Source organism: Bombus affinis, chromosome 10 (genome assembly GCF_024516045.1).
Source record: "Bombus affinis isolate iyBomAffi1 chromosome 10, iyBomAffi1.2, whole genome shotgun sequence".
In the NCBI taxonomy this organism is placed as follows: domain Eukaryota; kingdom Metazoa; phylum Arthropoda; class Insecta; order Hymenoptera; family Apidae; genus Bombus; species Bombus affinis.
Genome location: NC_066353.1, coordinates 4,946,498 through 4,964,930, shown reverse-complemented (window position 1 = coordinate 4,964,930; position 18,433 = coordinate 4,946,498). Strand labels below are relative to the sequence as shown.

At 29.0% G+C, this 18,433-nt stretch overlaps 2 protein-coding genes across 4 annotated transcripts; one reads left to right on the top strand and one right to left on the bottom strand.

Moving 5' to 3' along the window:
* Window positions 1-85: 85 nt before the first annotated feature.
* LOC126921500 (integrator complex subunit 1) lies at window positions 86-7,781 on the bottom strand. Of its 2 annotated transcripts, XM_050733153.1 has the most exons (14): window positions 7,516-7,777; window positions 7,177-7,356; window positions 6,590-7,071; window positions 5,216-6,505; window positions 4,955-5,130; window positions 4,721-4,873; window positions 3,956-4,633; window positions 2,091-3,887; window positions 1,720-2,034; window positions 1,144-1,606; window positions 948-1,072; window positions 697-887; window positions 342-614; window positions 86-263 (listed from the first exon to the last, which is right to left on the bottom strand). In XM_050733153.1, the coding sequence occupies exons 2-14, from the start codon at window positions 7,340-7,342 to the stop codon at window positions 148-150; spliced, it is 6,225 nt and encodes a 2,074-aa protein (XP_050589110.1). In that variant the 5' UTR covers window positions 7,343-7,356; window positions 7,516-7,777; the 3' UTR covers window positions 86-147. The 2 variants fall into 2 exon arrangements, with proteins under 2 accessions (XP_050589110.1, XP_050589111.1); XM_050733154.1 differs by lacking the exons at window positions 86-263; window positions 342-614 and having other exon boundaries at window positions 732-877; window positions 7,516-7,781.
* Window positions 797-18,263, top strand: LOC126921501 (uncharacterized). 2 transcript variants are annotated; one of them, XM_050733155.1, is made up of 13 exons: window positions 797-893; window positions 8,212-8,484; window positions 8,991-9,225; window positions 9,304-9,508; window positions 9,600-9,916; window positions 9,986-10,085; window positions 10,173-10,479; window positions 10,559-10,715; window positions 10,781-10,919; window positions 11,010-15,206; window positions 15,319-15,486; window positions 15,542-15,724; window positions 16,181-18,263. In XM_050733155.1, exons 2-13 carry the CDS (start codon window positions 8,331-8,333, stop codon window positions 16,238-16,240), a joined length of 6,222 nt encoding a protein of 2,073 aa, XP_050589112.1. In that variant the 5' UTR covers window positions 797-893; window positions 8,212-8,330; the 3' UTR covers window positions 16,241-18,263. The 2 variants fall into 2 exon arrangements, with proteins under 2 accessions (XP_050589112.1, XP_050589113.1); XM_050733156.1 differs by lacking the exons at window positions 797-893; window positions 8,212-8,484; window positions 8,991-9,225 and having other exon boundaries at window positions 9,493-9,508; window positions 9,600-9,665; window positions 9,748-9,916.
* The last annotated feature ends 170 nt before the right edge of the window (window positions 18,264-18,433 follow it).

Sequence of the window (18,433 nt, the reverse complement as noted above, 5' to 3'; positions counted from 1 at the left end):
GAAAAAATTCATTTTCAACTTCATATAATAATTTCATTAATATTATTTTTAAAAATATATTACTACCTGAATAAAATAAGTGCCATTTTTATAAAAAAAATCTTTATTTCATTTTATACAAAATATAAAATTACAATTTTCATGATATTAACAACCTTGTTGTGTATTTAGCAGAGCAATGGTTTTATTTATATATGGTATGGTATTCACATTTGAATTTACTCCTAATTCAAATACTTTTTGCATTAACGGTAAAGCGTGTTCTGAAATAAAATATAATTTATCAGAATACAACATATATTATCAAAAGAGGTACTAGAATAAACTAAAGAGAAATATACCTTGCATACATAATACAATTTCTGGTAATTTCTCTAGAGCTGACATTAATATATCAGCTCTAGAACTGTCCAAACACCTTTGAAATGCAGACAAGATATTTGCATTTGATGCTGGATGATGTTTTAATGCTCTTGCTAATAATGTATGAGCAAGAGATCTTATGTTACTTTGCGGAGATACAAGCAATTCTGCTATATTGTCTGTTATAGATTCCAAGACTGAAGGTTTTCGTGATGACAAATGCTCAATTTCTTGAAGAGCGCTAAATACATCTAAAGCATAATATTAAAATTTGTATATTCTAATATTATAACGATATTTAAATTGAAATTAAATCATATTTTCTAATCATACCTTCACCTTGCAGTTTAGATAATGTAGTTAACAATGAAGGCCAATGCTGTGGAATAATGGATTCTGTTGGAGGTGGAGTAGGAGGAACAGTAATTAAAATCTCCTCTATGTCTTCTCCTTCTCTTGGCATTGGAATGCCTGATACAAGCGTTCTAAGTGTAACTAGATTCGGATAATGTACCTGCAATTCACTATATGTAAGTGTAAGCTGATATCTGAAATTCATAGAAGAAATTATAGTTACTACTTACTGTAGAGCCTGAGCATGTTTCTGCAAATATTTCAATGCCCTTTGTGCATTATAAGAGATGTATGCTTGTAGTAATGTAATAAATCTATTTAAGAGTGGTATAAGATCTTTTACTGGACCATAATTCTGAAAATAAAACAGATTAGCTATTTTTAATTTGATTCATATTAATAATATATAAATATTCCTTTACATACTTGAAAGCACTGAAAGTAATTCTCTAGTGTATCTTCCAAAGCAGTCTGATGTTCTTCACTAAACAAATGTGGTTGTAGTAATTCCAGTAATCCCATTATTTGTACAAAAAGATTTAGATGATGACCTGCTCTAAATTGACTAAAATCCAAATAAGATCTTCCCATTAGTGACGACGCCAACATTGGAAGTTGTCGTAACACTAAAATAGGATGCACAGCAGCCATTTTTCGGGCGCATAATTCGAAGTCTTGAGACCTAGAATTCCATGACTTTTGCCGTGGTGTTGCTGCTAGAGCAGTTAACAAAGAATGGCTCATACAATCTAACACAGAACCCGTCCATTTTGTAATTTTTGCTCCTCCAACAAACTTTTTAGTTTGAAATGTGTCTAAGTAACATATTACTTTAGGTATTTTCATGTACATATGTAACAAGAATTGATGGACCATATCTGAATCAATACTAAAATATAAAAGAAATATTTAGAAAACTTCTATTAAAAATGGAAACTTACTCTTTTTTTAAGCTTTGTTTCTGCAAAAAAAAAGCATAATACTACATTAAACTAGACATACTCTGAGTCATTCATTATACGTGCAGCCAAATATTCTACTACGCTGGCTACCAAATGATCGTCTGTAGAAATACAGTGTAACAATAAATCAAGACGAGAATCCATTCGAGCAAGTGCAATGTTTCTGTTTTGACAATTATATATGATAACAGCTTCTGCAACTATATACGCTACAAGTGTTAATAACTGTTTCTCGTGTAAAAGTAAAATATTTTCTGGAACATAATGTTTTGGCGTGAATTTGTCTCTGCCTTGCCAGAGTTTTGGATTACAAGTTAATGCCCATAAGAAGTCTAAAACAGCTGTCGGATCATACCTATGAAAATAACATTATATATATTTCATATATTTTTTAAATTATTTATTACTTACCCATCATCACATTTATCTAATAAATGTCCAACACATTTGTACAAAGTTGCCCAACTTGCCCTATGCGTCAATAAAGTTAACAAGTAGGGCCTAAATGAATGTGAACTCATAACATTGTTATCAACTTTCATTTGTATCTTCGTTTTTCCAAATAAAAGTTTCATTTGGAGAGTAGGACATGTTCCAATTAATTCTGGTTCAACAGATGCTAACCAATCGATTAATAAACCAGTTCGTGGCTTTAAAATGCCTTCGTTACTGTCATTCACTAATAACCTTGCCATTGCTTCAACAAGAACGTCGGTTTTCTGTTGTTTCAGACAAATATTTAATAACTTACGTCCAACTGCTTCCAAATTCACTGGATCTGTACTTTCTAAAATAGATCCGGGATCTCGATTTTGCATCAACATCGTTAATTCCATGCTTTTTGGCGTTTTGGTTAATTGCACGTTTGCAAAATCTCTTAAAATAGATAGAACTGGTGCTTTTACATCTCCTATCAGCTGTATCAAGTTTAGACACATATTACGGGCTAATTCAACTACTTGTTTCGAAGTCAATGGCTTTTTTAAAGGCAACAATATTACTCGCATTAAGGTGCAAGAATACTGAGGCATGTGAACAAGCGAGGCTAAGAATTGTTTAACTTGCATTGAACTTAATACACTACATATATGTTGTATTGCTAACACAGCGGCTCCACTTTCTTTAGCAGATTTCTGCAAATCTTTTGCTAAGGTTTTATGTAATCGGCGATATGCATCTACCTTTTGATTCATTGGTATATTTTCAATAAATAATCTATTGATTAAATGTGGGACATCCGTTTTAACAGAAGATTGTATGACAGATTGTATTTGAACTACTGCACTTAGAGGTAAAGGTTCCTGTAATTGTGCAATAGTTACAGCATTTTCATCAGGTAACTCTGGCTCCATCAATTGTAAAACCTGTACAAAGACTAGTCCACCCGTTGCCCCTCTTCTGTGTTGAACTTCAACTAATTGTGCCATATATGTCTTATCGAGTACTGCTTCACCAACAGAACTCGGGTCAATTTGCACACCAGTATCCAATGTATGGAGTAATTTAGTCATTGAAGGAACAGGAATACCGAAGCTCTGAATAAAAAGAACCAGTTGTTGTGGCTCCAAATCTTTAAGAGCTGCGTCAATTAAACGTGGTACACTACTCCTAATCATTCTTAGTTTTAACCAATCAGGTATTAATAAAGCTTCTTCGCTTGTATCAACAAGGAAAGCTTTTGGTGGTTCTGTATTCAACGGAAACCAAGTTTCAAGTAAAGCATCAAACAATACATCATCATCGGAGTCGTACGTTAATAAGATTATCATAGCATGAACAACTAAAATATGCATAGTACACTCTTCTCCTGTACTCCATTGTACTAATATCTGGTCTTGACTTTCAGACCAGGTATATTCCTCTGCTCGTGGAGATCGAGCTTTTTCTAGATAATTACAGAAAATCACCATGAAAGCATGCAAAGTCTGTTTAGCTGCTTTATTTGGTGGATTATCAATTTCTGGCTGCGGTAGAATAGCTGCTATAATCGTACTTCGTTCGACTACTAATTGAGATATTTCGTTAACTAAATCAGTTAAATCGGGTAAATCATCGTCTGTAGTATGCGTAGCAAGATAAGATATGTACGCATGTACAAGATCTGGGTTATTTTCGACTTGACATGCACCTCGAAGAGCAGTAGAAACTAAAGATCGTACTGATAAGAAATGAGGTATGGACGGTAATTTGCGAAGAAGCCAGATCTCCCTAAAACAAATAGTTTTATTAATTTTAAACTTGAAGAAGCATTATTAAAAGTGAACTTATGAAATTACTTTTCATTCTCTCCATCTATATCCATAGGTTCCTCTTCAGTAGGTATTGATCCAAGTACCATCTTCAAACCTGTAATTGCTTGAAGGCGACTGCCAGTTTGTTGACTACTCAGTCTTCTTAAGAAATATTCTAAAACCTCGTAAGCATGCTGTCGATCCTGTTCGGGATCAGTTAATAACATTTGAAGATGGGCTAATAACTGTTGTTGTCTTGGTTGCTTCTCCACAGCTTGAGTACTAGTAGATAATAAAAATTCACAAAGACACTGTACAGGTAATTGACTAAGAGATCCTTCGCTATTTTGTACAAGATCTGCTAGCCATGGCATACTCTGAGACGAACTCTGTTGTTGTCTTTGTATTATATCTAATAAGAAATCTGGTTTACGAGATCGACAAAGTAAATGTCCCAACCTATGAGACACATTTAATGATTGTATTTGTTCCAATACTGCAGGAGGTGGTCTCCTAGCAATTCCAGTTGGTTCCATGGTCATTAGTTGTGATAGTAATAAACTGTTTTGTTCTGATATCTGTATTCTTGTTGATGCAGCAGCTAAATGCGATTCATATTCTAATATTTCTTGTTTCTCTATAGCTTCAACTTGCAATTCTTTCGAACGTTCTTGCTCTATTATTTCTGGTAATGCCATCGTTGGTGGTGGATAGGAGAAATGACTATAAGAAATAACACATTAAAAGAGATCTGTTGAGAAAGAATATAAGTATTTTTCTCTGCAAGATTACACAAAAATTTAAACTTACTTCGTAATGCACATTTCCATTAGAGTTCGTAAAATGGGATACCTTTTCCATGCAACAGCACCAATAGTAGAAGGATTGTGAGCAGCCAGTATTAATAACATTATCCATCCTTTCCAATATAAATTTGATATTGCCAAAGTAGGTGGTACATAACTAAATAAAATGAAATAAATAATTAATATGAATTTTTACTGAACTAGTTAAATTTATAATATTATTAAAATCTGTAAACACTTTGACGGTATGTTTATAGTTCCTGGTGGTTGATAAATGCACAAGTTAAAAATAAGTTCAATTATATCCAATTTATCAGCTTGTAATGTCGGGAAACTCTCAGTTGAGTTAGCTGCTGCTCGTCTAACTAATTGGTCCACCAAATCTAATGTTTCTGAATGAGTAATGCCATTTTCCTAAAAGACAAAGTATACAACACAAACTATTATACTAGAGAGACATGCTATAAAAATAAATAAATTTATCATTTTAGATATATACTTTTGAAAAACCAATCAGTAATAGTCTTAACAATGTATTCTGTAATAATGGAACATCCGAAATAAGACGTAAATAAAATACTCTATCAGATTCGGGTGGCCAATTATCTAATTTATAGTACTGCTCTGGTGGTTCAAGCAGTAAAATTTTATGTAAGGCATGAAGGAGCTCATTTTTTCCAATGGCGTACATCTGTGGCGCCGAATTCTGTAGCCATAACACGGCTTCGAATTGTATTGTCGCTACCATGTTCTGAAATTGATGTAATAAAGCTATATCTTTTTTATCACCTCTTTGTGCTAATGCTGCAGCTTCTTTAACTTGTGGGCTGATAGCTAGTAACATACATAAGCACAATAAATCTGCAATTGAAATGAAGACTCGTTCTTTGAATTCAAAATTAAGCAACTGTTGCGCTATATCCTGTCTTTCGGACATCAATGTGCGCGCAAAAATAAGTAAATTAATATCGTGTCGGCAAACACGTACGATTTCTCTGAGTAAAGCACGTAAAGGTCTCAGATAATCTTCTCGGTTCATTAATAAATCCTGAAATATTTCTGCAAGTAACTTAGCCGCTTGCTCGGATAAAGTTTGAAACATTACACCTATCATTGGCATATTATTTGGATTTCTTGCATTAGATAATTCGTTATAAATTGTATGTTTTAAGATAGTAGATAAATTTTCAGGGTGCAAGCCGATTAATTCCTTTACGCCATTTAGATATAAATTAATTACAGCTTTAGTTTTCAATCTCATTTTTACTAATTGACTTATAACTTCAACATCTCTTTGTGTATGAGAAGTACAATTGTAACAAATATAACTCAGTAATTCTTGGGCAGGTCTCATTAGCTTCGGATTATGCAACCATACTTCTAATCTTGGAACGGCGATATTTCTGATTTCTACAAAACCACAGGCTGAAGAAAGTAATTTTAGAAAGTTTTTAGTAATTGACTCTGGTTGTCGTCTATTCAATTGTTCTTTCACAGCTTCAAGAACAATGAATTCTATGTTCTCTATACAATGAGTGTATCTAGGAGTAATAGGAAACTCTATTTTTTCTTTGTCGCCAGAAAACTGTACAGATGAAGATCCTGGATCTTCATCGTCAATTGTAGATGGACTATGACAATCTCGTGGGGTTAATACAGATAGTTCTGGTTGTAGGACACTTTTTGGTGGATGCCTTGTATTAAATCCTGTTAAAATATTATCTACAAAACCTTTGCATTCTTCATGATCAACCCATACTCTTTCACCTAAAGCATCCTCAATGTATAGCTAGGAAAAGGATAATAAAAATTAATTCTAAATTAAATGCCACATATAACTAATAAGCATTAATATAATATATCTATGAACAACCTTAATAAAGATTTCTGGCCAATTTCTTTTATCATGAAACCCCTTCATTAACAAATTAGCTGCAAGTACAGGAACTAATGGATTTCCTTTTGTTTTATAATTATGTCCTTGATCCCGTTTCAATAAAGAGGATAGTGCGTGTAATATACAATCATTTGAAAACATAGAAGGACGAATTTTTGCTAAGTACAATAATCCCATGTATACCAATGTATCAGGTTTCCACTTCTGATTTTTAAGTGTTTTTATGGCACCACAAATAATGCCTATAACTTTGTCACCTTCATCATTATCATTAGCTTCTAGGACCATTGGAACAAAATCTGCTGGATCAGTGTCTATGGCTACCAATTCCCAAGCTTCAGCACTTGAGAATGGTGGTCGTTGATGAGAAACATGTGTAGCAAGTTTAGGTTTCTTTTGTGGGATGTATTGAAAAGATTGAAGTGATCCTGATGGTGCCTCTCTTTTTCTGTCAGTCCCTACATAATTTTTTATATATTAGATGAATAAATTGTATCATAAATTTTCTTTAATTTTCTTCAAATTTGTCAAGACATATATTAAAATAACAATCTTTTATTTACCAGAAGTTGAAGTATTACTACTTTGCTTAGAATGAATAACACCTGGTCTTTTAACATCAGAATTTTCATTACGCGAACCTTTGGATCCAAGTGCAAATAAATCAGAAGGATGCTGAGCAATCTTACTTTTTGCACCTCTGCCAATTCCTGCCTTTCCACGATCCATTATGATATTTGTATCTTTTAAGTTTATGAAAATAGAAAGCGTAGTTAATAATCACTGACACACTGTTCACTTTTTGGATAAAATAGATATATAGAATCATCATAATATAATATTCAGAATCATCATAAAGTAATAATAAATAAATATTTGAAAATATTTCGTATTAAACTAACCTATGCAACATTTATAACACGAAATTCCAAAAATTTCTCTTCGGGAAAATATATTTAATATAATACATTATTTGCAATATTAGATACATGAAGTAATTTATTACAATTGAAAATATAGATATAATATTATTTTCCTACGTCAATAAATTAATGTTCTTTCAAACAGAAGACTTTCGGCCAACAACAGTAGCAGACATACACAGTCATTACTATCGATATCGTTTTGCTAAAGATTCGATAGGATCGAATTGACAATTGGATCCGGTAATCATAAATTTAAACTGATGAACAATAATTGCAAGGTCAAAAAATAAAAATAATATCGAATATTAACAATTTAAAGGACCTTTCATCGCTTAATTTTTGCTTTTAAATGTATTTTTTATTGTTGAAATCTGTACTTACATTAATAAAAGAATAATGCATTTACAACTTAAATTTTTATCAGTTTAACTCTAAATTCTAAGAATATTGCAATTAGTCATCAAGAAATCATTAAATAATGTATTAAACACGTATGCTGTTCTAAAACATACAATATTCAAATGTATTTTTTAGCATATGGAATTCAATATATTTATAGTCTTATCACGTTCTTGCTTATTGTATTGCATGCTTAAATGAACCAATCAGACCATAGAAAATTTAAATTTAAATGAGTGTTGAAGTTGAAGCAGTCGTCATTTCAAATGGCAGTTGCGATGTGTGGAGCGATGTGTGGAGACGTAAAAAATTAATTAAAGACGAAGTAGTCACACAAAAACATTCCCTTCAAAATTTCTATGCTACTTCGTCCAACATATTGATAAAGAAAAATGTTAAGCGATGTTAAGGTGGGAATCAAATTGAGACCTTTGATTCAACAAGAACAAGATAAAAATTTATCAATGCAATGGATCGTAAAGGGAAATTCAATTGTTTCATTAGATCAAGAGACAAACAAGTGGAGGGATAATGAATTTCAGTTTGGTATGTGTCAATAATTACAATACTGTTTTAATTTTTATTTCTTCATATGTACAGGAATAATTCTCAAAATATAACCTACTTATCTTTTTAATGAAAGATTATATTTTTACTAAGAATATTAATTACTAGAAATATAAAAGTTTCATTAATTGTCAAACAACTAGTTGATAATTGTTTGTTGATATACTAAATTATGTTAAACATTATTATTATAAATCACTGAATATATAATTAATATTTATTTATATAAAATAGGTAATAGAATTATAAACATTCATGCATTATGATATTTATAACCTATATTTTTTTCTATTATATACATTTCAAGAAAGCAGAAAATTTATTCAGTAATAAGTTTAATTATTGAATGTTAATAATTTTCGTTTATATAAGTAAATTTATATATTATATGTTATAGTTTCATTTACATTTCATTTACAGTAAGCAATATTTACTCTGTAGTATTTATTATTATCATGTTATTAATTTTTAATATTTTTTTATAGATTATAACTTTGATGTAAATACAAGAAATTCCAAAGTATTTGATAGTATTATAAAATCTATTGTTGATGCTACTATAGATGGTTTCAATGGAACAATATTTTTTTATGGTCAGTTTCATTCTGGTAAAACATACACAGTGACAGGCACTTCAGAAGATCCAGGCATAATACCACTTACTGCTGAATACATATTTAATGCTATTTCAAATATCATTCAATGTGAATTTTTATTAAGGTTTGCATTAAAAATTATTTTTAGATTGTACATTTTTATTTATTTTTATTATTATTTGTTTTATTTATTCTTTTCTAGGGTATCTTATTTAGAAATTTGTGATGAGAAAATAAATGACTTATTAGATAAAAACCAAATTGATTTAGAATTATATAAAGATAATAATGGACAAATAATTGTTAAATGTACAGAAAAAATTACAAATTCTTCAGATGATATGTTATCTATAATGAAAGAAGGAATTAAGAATAAACATATTAATAGTCATAGCATATTTCAAATTGTAAGATTGCAAAGAATATTTTATATTATATATATATATAAACACATACTTTATTGTAATATTTAGTGTAATAGATACGCATACTTTTTAGATAATTGAAAGTCAACAAATTGAAGGAGATACAAACAATATTGTACAATTATCACAATTAAATTTGGTAGATCTTGCTGGTTTTACAAAAGTTCATTGTACAAAAGGTATTGAAGAACATCAAACTGATATATCTCTTTTTACTCTAGAATCAATAATTACACAAATAAGTAAGTCACAAAATGCCCAGGAACATATTGATTATCATAATAGTAAACTAACAGAATTACTGCAGTCATCATTAAGTGGCAATGCTTTAATAGCAGTAATATGTACAGTAACACCTGTTGCTTTAGAGGAAACATATTACACTCTATTGTTAGTATGCTATTTTTACAATACCATTTATAACTTTACATGTATTAGAATATTATTTTTGATATTTAGGTTTGCATCACATACTAAAAAAATTAAAACTAAACCACAAAAAAATGAAGTTATGTTTGATGCATCGCTTCTTCATTATGCAAAACAAGTGAAATTAGAGGTTTGTACAATTAATTGTAATTTTATCTTAAAAATTAACCCATGTTTTTATGACAATTGCTGTGCTATATTGGAATTATTTCATTAGCAAATAAGAAATGGAAACTCATCTATAGAAGTAGAAGAAGTAGAATCTAACAAACTACAACAGAAATGTCATTTGTTAGAAGAACATATAAAATTATTAAAGACTCAAACTATTTCTGGATATGAAAAAAATTGTGAAAAAGCTCTTAACTATAAGTCTAAAAGAAGAGAAATTTGGTGTAATCCTGGAATGATCAAACCGTATTTCCCTGTATTTCATATTCAAACTTGCTTACCAACAATAAAAGAAATTTCACCTGAGAAACTACATAAAAAAAACATTATGCAATCAGTTGACATAAATGAAAGTAAATTTATTACATTGTGCAATTTGTTCTTCACAATGTTCTTTATTATTTAAAAATTTAGCTGACTTTGTATTTTTAGCATTTCAGACAGATCTTGAATCAGAAGCAGTTGATTATGAAGTAGACTATGAAATCAAAGTGAATGATAATATTGGAAATGAACATGTTAAATGTATGAAAAGTCATAATTTATTTCTAATGCCAGAAACACAAGATACTTTGATACAAACTTCTAGGTATATATTTTTCATTGTTAAAATACTATCTATTACAATTTAATGTTTCCTCTTATCTGCAACAGAAATCAAATATGTCCTTCTACACCGAAAAGTATTTTACGAGAATGTATCGTGGACCTGACAACGCAACTTACTGAACTTCGTGAATTTACAACTTTAGAGAAACAACTAACATGTGAAGGAAACCATTGTTGCAAACGTGTAAGTGCAATTAATATTTATATGCCTATGTCTTAAAATATTCTGTAATTTTACATATATATATTTTTATAATTTTGTATCTTTATCAAGAATATGAGAGAACAAGCGGAAATACAGTTTGTTTGTGATGATTTTAAAAATAACGGAATTGATAAATATTCTCCAAATTATGTAATACAATTAGAAGAAGAGAAAGATAAATTAGCAGTAGAGGTAAAGTTAAAAAGTCAAGAATTGGCCGAAATAAAGGATGATGTTCGAAGCCTTAAATTAGATATAGAAAAATTTGAAAAAACTATTTATTTATTAACAAATGAAAATATGGAAATGTCAAATAAATTGTCCGTTGAAAACGAACGTTCGAAAGAAACTGAATTAAATTTTCAAACAACAATTACTGAGCTTTACACACAGATTTCGAAAATTACGGAAGAAAAGATTAATTTAGAAGGCGATATAACAGTCTTAAATGAACAATTAGAATCATTTCGCTCAAAAACCGTAGGAGAATATAATAATGAGCAATTGCTAATTGAACATCAGAATAAAATTGATGCATTGAAAACAGAAAATATTGAATTATCAACTATTATTGCAGATAAAAATAAGGAACTTGAAAATGTTAAAGAAAGTAAATCACTATTATATGACCATGATTGTATTTATAAGGATAAAGTTACATTATTGACTGAAAAAAATAAATGTTTAATGCAAGAAAATAATGAACTTTCCTCTGATCTAATAGATAAAATTGAGGAAAGTGATATATTGAAAGAACAGTGTGATATTTTGAATAATAAAATGATTTTAATAAAAAACGTAGATTCCAAAAACGACATAGAACAATTAAGATTGGAAAACAATATTTTAAAAGCTAAGATAGCAGAATTAAAAATGAAAATAACAATATTAACTAATGAAAATGCAAAGATTTCCAATAATCTATTAGAAAGTATGGAGGATTTTGATAACCCATGCAATGAAAAAGTAAATAGCAATTCATTGCATTCACCTATAGTACCTGATAATCCTGAAAAGTCAAATGAGACTATGGAAAAAATATTACAAGCAGAAAGTTATGAGGAACTGTCAAATAAAGTTATAGTATTACAGGACAAAGTTACTCATCTATCTCGTTTAAATAAAAAATTAAGTGATTTAAAGTTATCATCCTGTGGTCAATGTGAACATTTAAAGAAGATAAGTGAGAGTCGTAGAGCTTTTAAACTTGAAGCAAAAATTTTAAATCACAAATTGGAAGACTTACAAAAAAAGTTCAATCAGAAATGTGAGGATACTGAAGCATTAAAACTTAAGGTTAATCAAGAGTTGAATGTAAGTTTTACTGATACATCCTTGAACACTAGTTTTGTAGATAGAATGAATGTAAGCTTTATAGAGGAGAAGGTTCAACACTTAAATAACGAATTACGGACTTTGAAGCATGACCACGATGAACTTTCAGTTTCATATATAAAGAAATGTGACGAACTTGAAAAGCTTCATAATGAAACGAAAATCGAGCACCTTCAAAATAATATTGAACAAGTGAAAGAAGATATAGATGAAATAAAGAAAAATAGTGCACATTTTGTTTCTATGCTTAGTAAATTTAGGACACAAAAAGAAAACTTATTAGACCAAATCAATACACTAAGAAGCGATAATGAAGCGTTACAACAAAAAGTAACAGAAAAGGAGATATTAGCAGCTACAGCTACAGAGAAAGCTCAAATTCTTGAGAATGAATTATCATGTATGAATAAAGAACTCGAACAGTTTTTCGTGAAAGAAAAACTAACGCAGACCGAAAAAATGACACTAGAAATACAATTAGAAGGTTTAAAGGTTGAAAATGAAAATAAAGGTAATCTTATTACTAAATTAAATAAAACGACTGGTGATTTGAATGAATGTATATCATCATTGAAACATGAATTAGATTTAGCAACAAACCAAAAAAAGGAATTAACTATATTAACTGAAAATATTAAATGTAAATATAAAAATGAATTGGAACTTCTAAAAAAGCAATATGATAAATTAGAACAAGAAAAACAAAAAAGTATAGAAACAGAAAAACATGTAACACTGCGAGTAAATGAATTAGAGTCATATATAGGAAAGCTAAAAATAGATTTGGGAAAACAAAAAAACTTACATTGTGAGTTAAATACTATCAAGGAACGTATGATCAAAGAATTAAAGTCATTTAAATTGAATTCTTTAGATTTTTTAAATAAAACTGCAGACGAAATTTTCATCATTTTTTTGCAAACAATCATGTTGAAAGAAGAAGAAGTAATTAAAGAAATGAGAGAATTACTCGAAAAAGACAAACTAAAATTAGAGGATGAAAAGCGGCAAAGTGCAGATGCTGAAAAGCGCGCAGTGCTGTGGGCTAAAGAATTGGAAATAGAAAATGAAAAATTACACGTTGATTTAACAAAAACGGAGTGTTTATGTATAAAAAAGCAAGATGAAATTAACCAATTAAAACACCTTATGAAAGAAAGTAATCATGAAAAAGAGATACTTAAAGAAAAAATGGAAGTGCTAGAAACTGATTTCAATAATTTACAAAGCGAATTTGACAAACAATGCAAAGTAGATATTCAACAGAAAGGACAAGCATCTATTGTTGCACAAAAACGAGAAAAACAAGTACAAGAAGCTCTTAAATACAAAGAAATTGAACTTCAGTCTAATCTGAAATCTGAAAAGGAACGGTATGAAAGGAAAATAGAAGAGTTAGTTTGCACTATAGAAATCCATAAAACAAAAAATCTAGAATTAAAAAACAATATTGAAGGGCTTGAAGCTAATGAAAAACAATTGAAAAATATTATAGAAGCAAATTCCTCAGAACTGAAAGTAACCAATCAAGCTATTTATAAAATGACACTTGATTTTGAACATCTCACAGAAGCTTATAACGAATTAAACCGCGATGTAAAAGAAAAAGCATCTCGAATTGAAAACATCACAGCACTTTTGAAAAACAAATGTGACATGCTATCCGAATATAAAACTAAATTCGAAACTATTATACCAGATTATGAAATACTACAAAATCAAGTTAAAGAAAGAAAAGAAAGCATAGAACGATATAAAGAAGAAATAGAAAGATTGAAAATGGAAAAGGAAAAACAAATTGAAGAAATCAAAGATAAATTAAATTCAGAAGAAATAAAAAATACCGGATTAAATAAACAATTAAACGAATTAAATAGCAAAAATATTGCTTTGATAGAAGAATTAGATAACTTAAAAGAAGTATGTGAGCAATTGCGACAAATAAATGCGAAATTAGAAAGAAAAATTAGAAATAGTACAAGTAAAATAAAAGCTGAAGCAGACATGGAAGAATTAAAGGATGTAAACAAAAGATTGCAAAATAACTTGGAAGGTGCAAGTAACCGTATAATTGAACTGCAGGAAAGCAAAAATAAAACTTTCAAAGAATTAGTTAATTTAAAAAATCAATATGAATTACTGTCCCAAGAAAATGCTGAACTAAAGAAAACTTTATCATTACACAAATCCAGAGAAAATACTTTATATTTATTTGCTGAAGATAGTAAATATGATACACTTCTTCAAGAAAAGAATAAAATTGCACTACAACTAGAAGGTAAAAAATTATTATTGTCACAAAAAGACAAAGAGATTGTAGAATATGTAAGTCAAATCAATGATTTGATTATTAAAAAAAAGGAACTTGATAACCAATTAAAAGATAAAATGTACATTCAACAAGCTGAAAATAAATTGGTTAAAGAATTAACGAAAAAGTTAACGACTTTAGAAGAAGAAAATAAAGAAATGAAAGATCAAATTAAAACGTTCAAAACAGTGACACAAACTAACGTAAAACAGGTAGAAGATACAAAGTTAGACAATGAAAAATTTATTGATACTCTGAAAAAAAGGAATTCGGAATTACAAATTAAATTTAATGAGTATCAAACTGAATTGGAACTAAAAAGCAACAGTAGCGATTCAAGATCTACTAGTCCAGCTTTTGAAAACAACAGAAGAAGACATAGCAGGAGTGAGATATTTAATCAAAGAAGACAATTAGAAGATGTAATAATTGATACAGATTCCAGTGAAGATAGACAAACTTGTCAAGTATTAAGAAAAAAAATTCATGAGTTAGAATTGCAACTAGTAACAAAACATGGACAAATTTCAGCATTAGAAATCCAAATCCAGAGTGAAAATTTTCCTTATCTACAAAAATGTAAGGAATTGCAGGAACTTCTGCTCACATCTCGCAAAAAGGTATGTATAATACCAATCTTTTTCAATCTACTTTTAAGAAATAATAATAAATTGATATAATAATAATAATAAATTGATCAAATTAAAGAAAATTAAAATTACATTTTTTTAGAATGCTGAACTTAGTTCTGATGTAAGAAAACTTCAAAGGACTCTAAACGACATTAACACGTGGGAATGTGACATATGTAGACGATGGCGAATTAATAGAAGAGAACAAGCATGTCAAACATTTAATAATGCGCAACAACTTTTTACGATAAATAACGAAATAATTAAGGTAAGTAAAAATATAAAGTAATTTTATATAAAAAACAATCATAACAACTGTGCAGGATGATACAAAAATAACGAAATTGGAAAAAGAGAAAGCAATAATAAAAGATGTATGTCGTGCACGATGCCGACAAATAAAAGAATTGGAGGATAAAGTAAGAGAATTAGAAGAAGCACAGACATCACATTTAAAGTGCATTGAATTTTTGAAAGAAAGATCTAATCAACAACATACTTCCATGGTACACTTCAATAAACAAATTGACTTGGAAAAAGATATGAAACTGTGAGAAGCACAGTTCTTTAAATATGCTTTGCTTGAAACTAAACTATCAAGATTTCGTTTTTTTTTTCTGGTGGTGCTTAACTATTGGAATGAAACTAATATAATTTATTTATTTATATATGCAATGGGATGTACATGCATTATCATTTAGTGTAATTAGAACCAAAATTCAAGTGACATGTAAGTCACTATATTTGTGTAAACATGGAAAAGTAATTACTTTCTATTTTAAAACGGGATATTTATGTATTATTTATTAAATATTTGCATATATTATTGAAATTTTTTCATATGCATGTTATTTAGAATCTGCATGTTTATTCTTCAGTTTTTCTATTTTTCTGCTACTTTTTGAATAATTAAAGTTTTGAAAAATTAAATTTATACATTATATATTTAATGTTTTCTACAGAGCAATGAAAGAAAAAGTTTCAGCCAATGTGTTAAAGCTTGCAAAGTCTTCAAATTATAGAAGAAGCATATGGAACTTTAATTAATAAAAATATCTTCCAAAAATTATAGCCTATGATATCGTTAAAAATATATGTAGGAAGGCTATCACTATTCAAGTATTACATTCATTCCTACTTTGTTAAGTTGATGTAAATAGTAACAATATTAAAGTATCTGCATTTCTGAGATATTATATTTTTGTACTTTCATAAAATAATGTAAATACAGATAAACTAATTTTTATATGTACTCTGACGTAAAAAGTGGCTATATTTATATATGTCGTATTGTTCATGCCAACTTTATAATAAAACACAATCTGTGATTCTGTAAACTTTCATAATATAATTGCATTAATGTTAATATATATGAGGTATCCTAAACTTAATTGGCCAAACCACAAGGACTTAATCTACAGTCAAAAAGATGAAAAAAATGAACAAACTTTATATGTTTGTCACCAAATAAAGGTGCAAAGTTATAGAGATATTGTACACAGTTATTGAAATTCAGTAAAATTCTCTTTATAGTACTTTGTAATTAATTCCATTGTTCATTGATAGAAAGTTCATATCCAAGCACAATGACAACATTTAAAAATGAGGAGATTAAAAGTACTACTTAATCATTTTTATTATATTACATATTATATTTTATAACTATTAATGACATGGAATTGTTACCACATAATAAAAAACATGTAACTACACTGACACAATAACACAGTCAACTTCTGTGTGTTATGATGAAAAATGCGTTATTATCTATTTTATGCATACAATATTTGTTTAAAATATAACAAAGTGTTTATTGACAAACTTTATATAACATCTCTTTCTTCTTTTTCCCTGTAGATTAGTTCTCACAGTATGGTCGTTTAAGTTTGGGACACTCTGTATATAAAATGTGCCATAAATTAATTATTGTTCCGAGTTCAAACTTAAATTATATAATGTAATTATGACATAAAAAAAGAAAAAAAACATGTATATCAGATTTATTACTATAACAATTAAAACAGTGAAGAAGTAATTAAATTGTATTACATTAAATTCACTCACTAAAATGTAAACAAAAAATATTAAGTGCTAAAATTATTTCCCTTTCGCTTGAAATATGTACTCTAATGTAGTCATTACGAAGTACCAGAGAAGAAATGAAAGTGCTCACGCCCGTAGTTCTGTTTGTTTCATGTACAAGTGCTGCATCATGTGGTCACATGCTGAGTTTAACTAAAATTAGCATACACAAGAATTTATAAAATTAGGGATCTGCCCTATTTAGTCATAATTTAATATATACAAAACCTATGTATTTAAGTTTAAAGTTAGGGATTTTGGTTGCACACTAGCATAGATAAGAACCTATTTAATCAAAAGGTTCTACGAAAAAGTTTCGTAGGTTCTTATCTTAGGAAAAGAGACGAATTCAACGACTTTGCATATGAGGTGAGTTACTTCTGTAAAGTATTATAAATTCGTCAGTTTCGTCATGTTTCGTCAACAAATATTGAATTTCTTATCTTCCATGGTGTTTCTCAAATTACCAAACATTACTGGATCGTAGAAACTCGTACAAACTTTAGTTGACATACTTTAGTCGAATAAAAATTGTAGGCGTCAAAAATATCTATCAAATGAGACGTCACATGTCAAAATTGGTTAATTTGTTGAGCCATAAATAAATGAAAACCATCCATAGTCGCACTATTTTCAATTGTCAATTATTCATGAAAAATTGAAAATGCAAAGTTAAAAATTTATGAGAATGTATCCGCGTTCACGAAGATACCAAAAAAGGAGGGCGCAGGTCTCGAGAGTCAATAGGAAGGACGAAGAGTAATTGGGATCCCTTCGATCCCTAAGAAATTTACACTTGAATAATACAAATGTTTGATTCAAACGTTTTAAATGGTTTTCCTTTATAGAATGATCTATTGATATAGAGATATACATACATATTAAGTATATCTGATATTTGTAAACGTTTATTGTATTGTTTATTTTCTTTGTTTTTTATTAATAAATTATTATATTCTGAAATTTTGTACTATTTTTAACCCTGCTTTATGTGTATCATCATCCAAAAATATAGTAAACAATCAATTTCTCTTAGGCAACTTACAATTAGTTTTATTAATGCGCGATTGTGTCATTCTCATATTTACCTATTTTGAATAGAAAGGTAGATATGAACTTCTTCGTAGAACCGT

What these genes read in the sequence shown, in the direction of transcription:
- LOC126921500 (XM_050733153.1), bottom strand. Translation starts at nt 7,342, where the DNA reads ATGGATCGTGGAAAGGCAGGAATTGGCAGAGGTGCAAAAAGTAAGATT. An exon ending in ATGGAAATGTGCATTACGAA is followed by an intron (nt 4,634 to 4,720) that starts GTAAGTTTAAAT and finishes TATTTCTTATAG; the next exon opens with TCATTTCTCCTATCCACCAC. An exon ending in AAACATGCTCAGGCTCTACA is followed by an intron (nt 888 to 947) that starts GTAAGTAGTAAC and finishes ACTTACATATAG; the next exon opens with TGAATTGCAGGTACATTATC.
- LOC126921501 (XM_050733155.1), top strand. Translation starts at nt 8,331, where the DNA reads ATGTTAAGCGATGTTAAGGTGGGAATCAAATTGAGACCTTTGATTCAA. An exon ending in GTCATAGCATATTTCAAATT is followed by an intron (nt 9,509 to 9,599) that starts GTAAGATTGCAA and finishes CATACTTTTTAG; the next exon opens with ATAATTGAAAGTCAACAAAT. An exon ending in GAAACCATTGTTGCAAACGT is followed by an intron (nt 10,920 to 11,009) that starts GTAAGTGCAATT and finishes ATCTTTATCAAG; the next exon opens with AATATGAGAGAACAAGCGGA.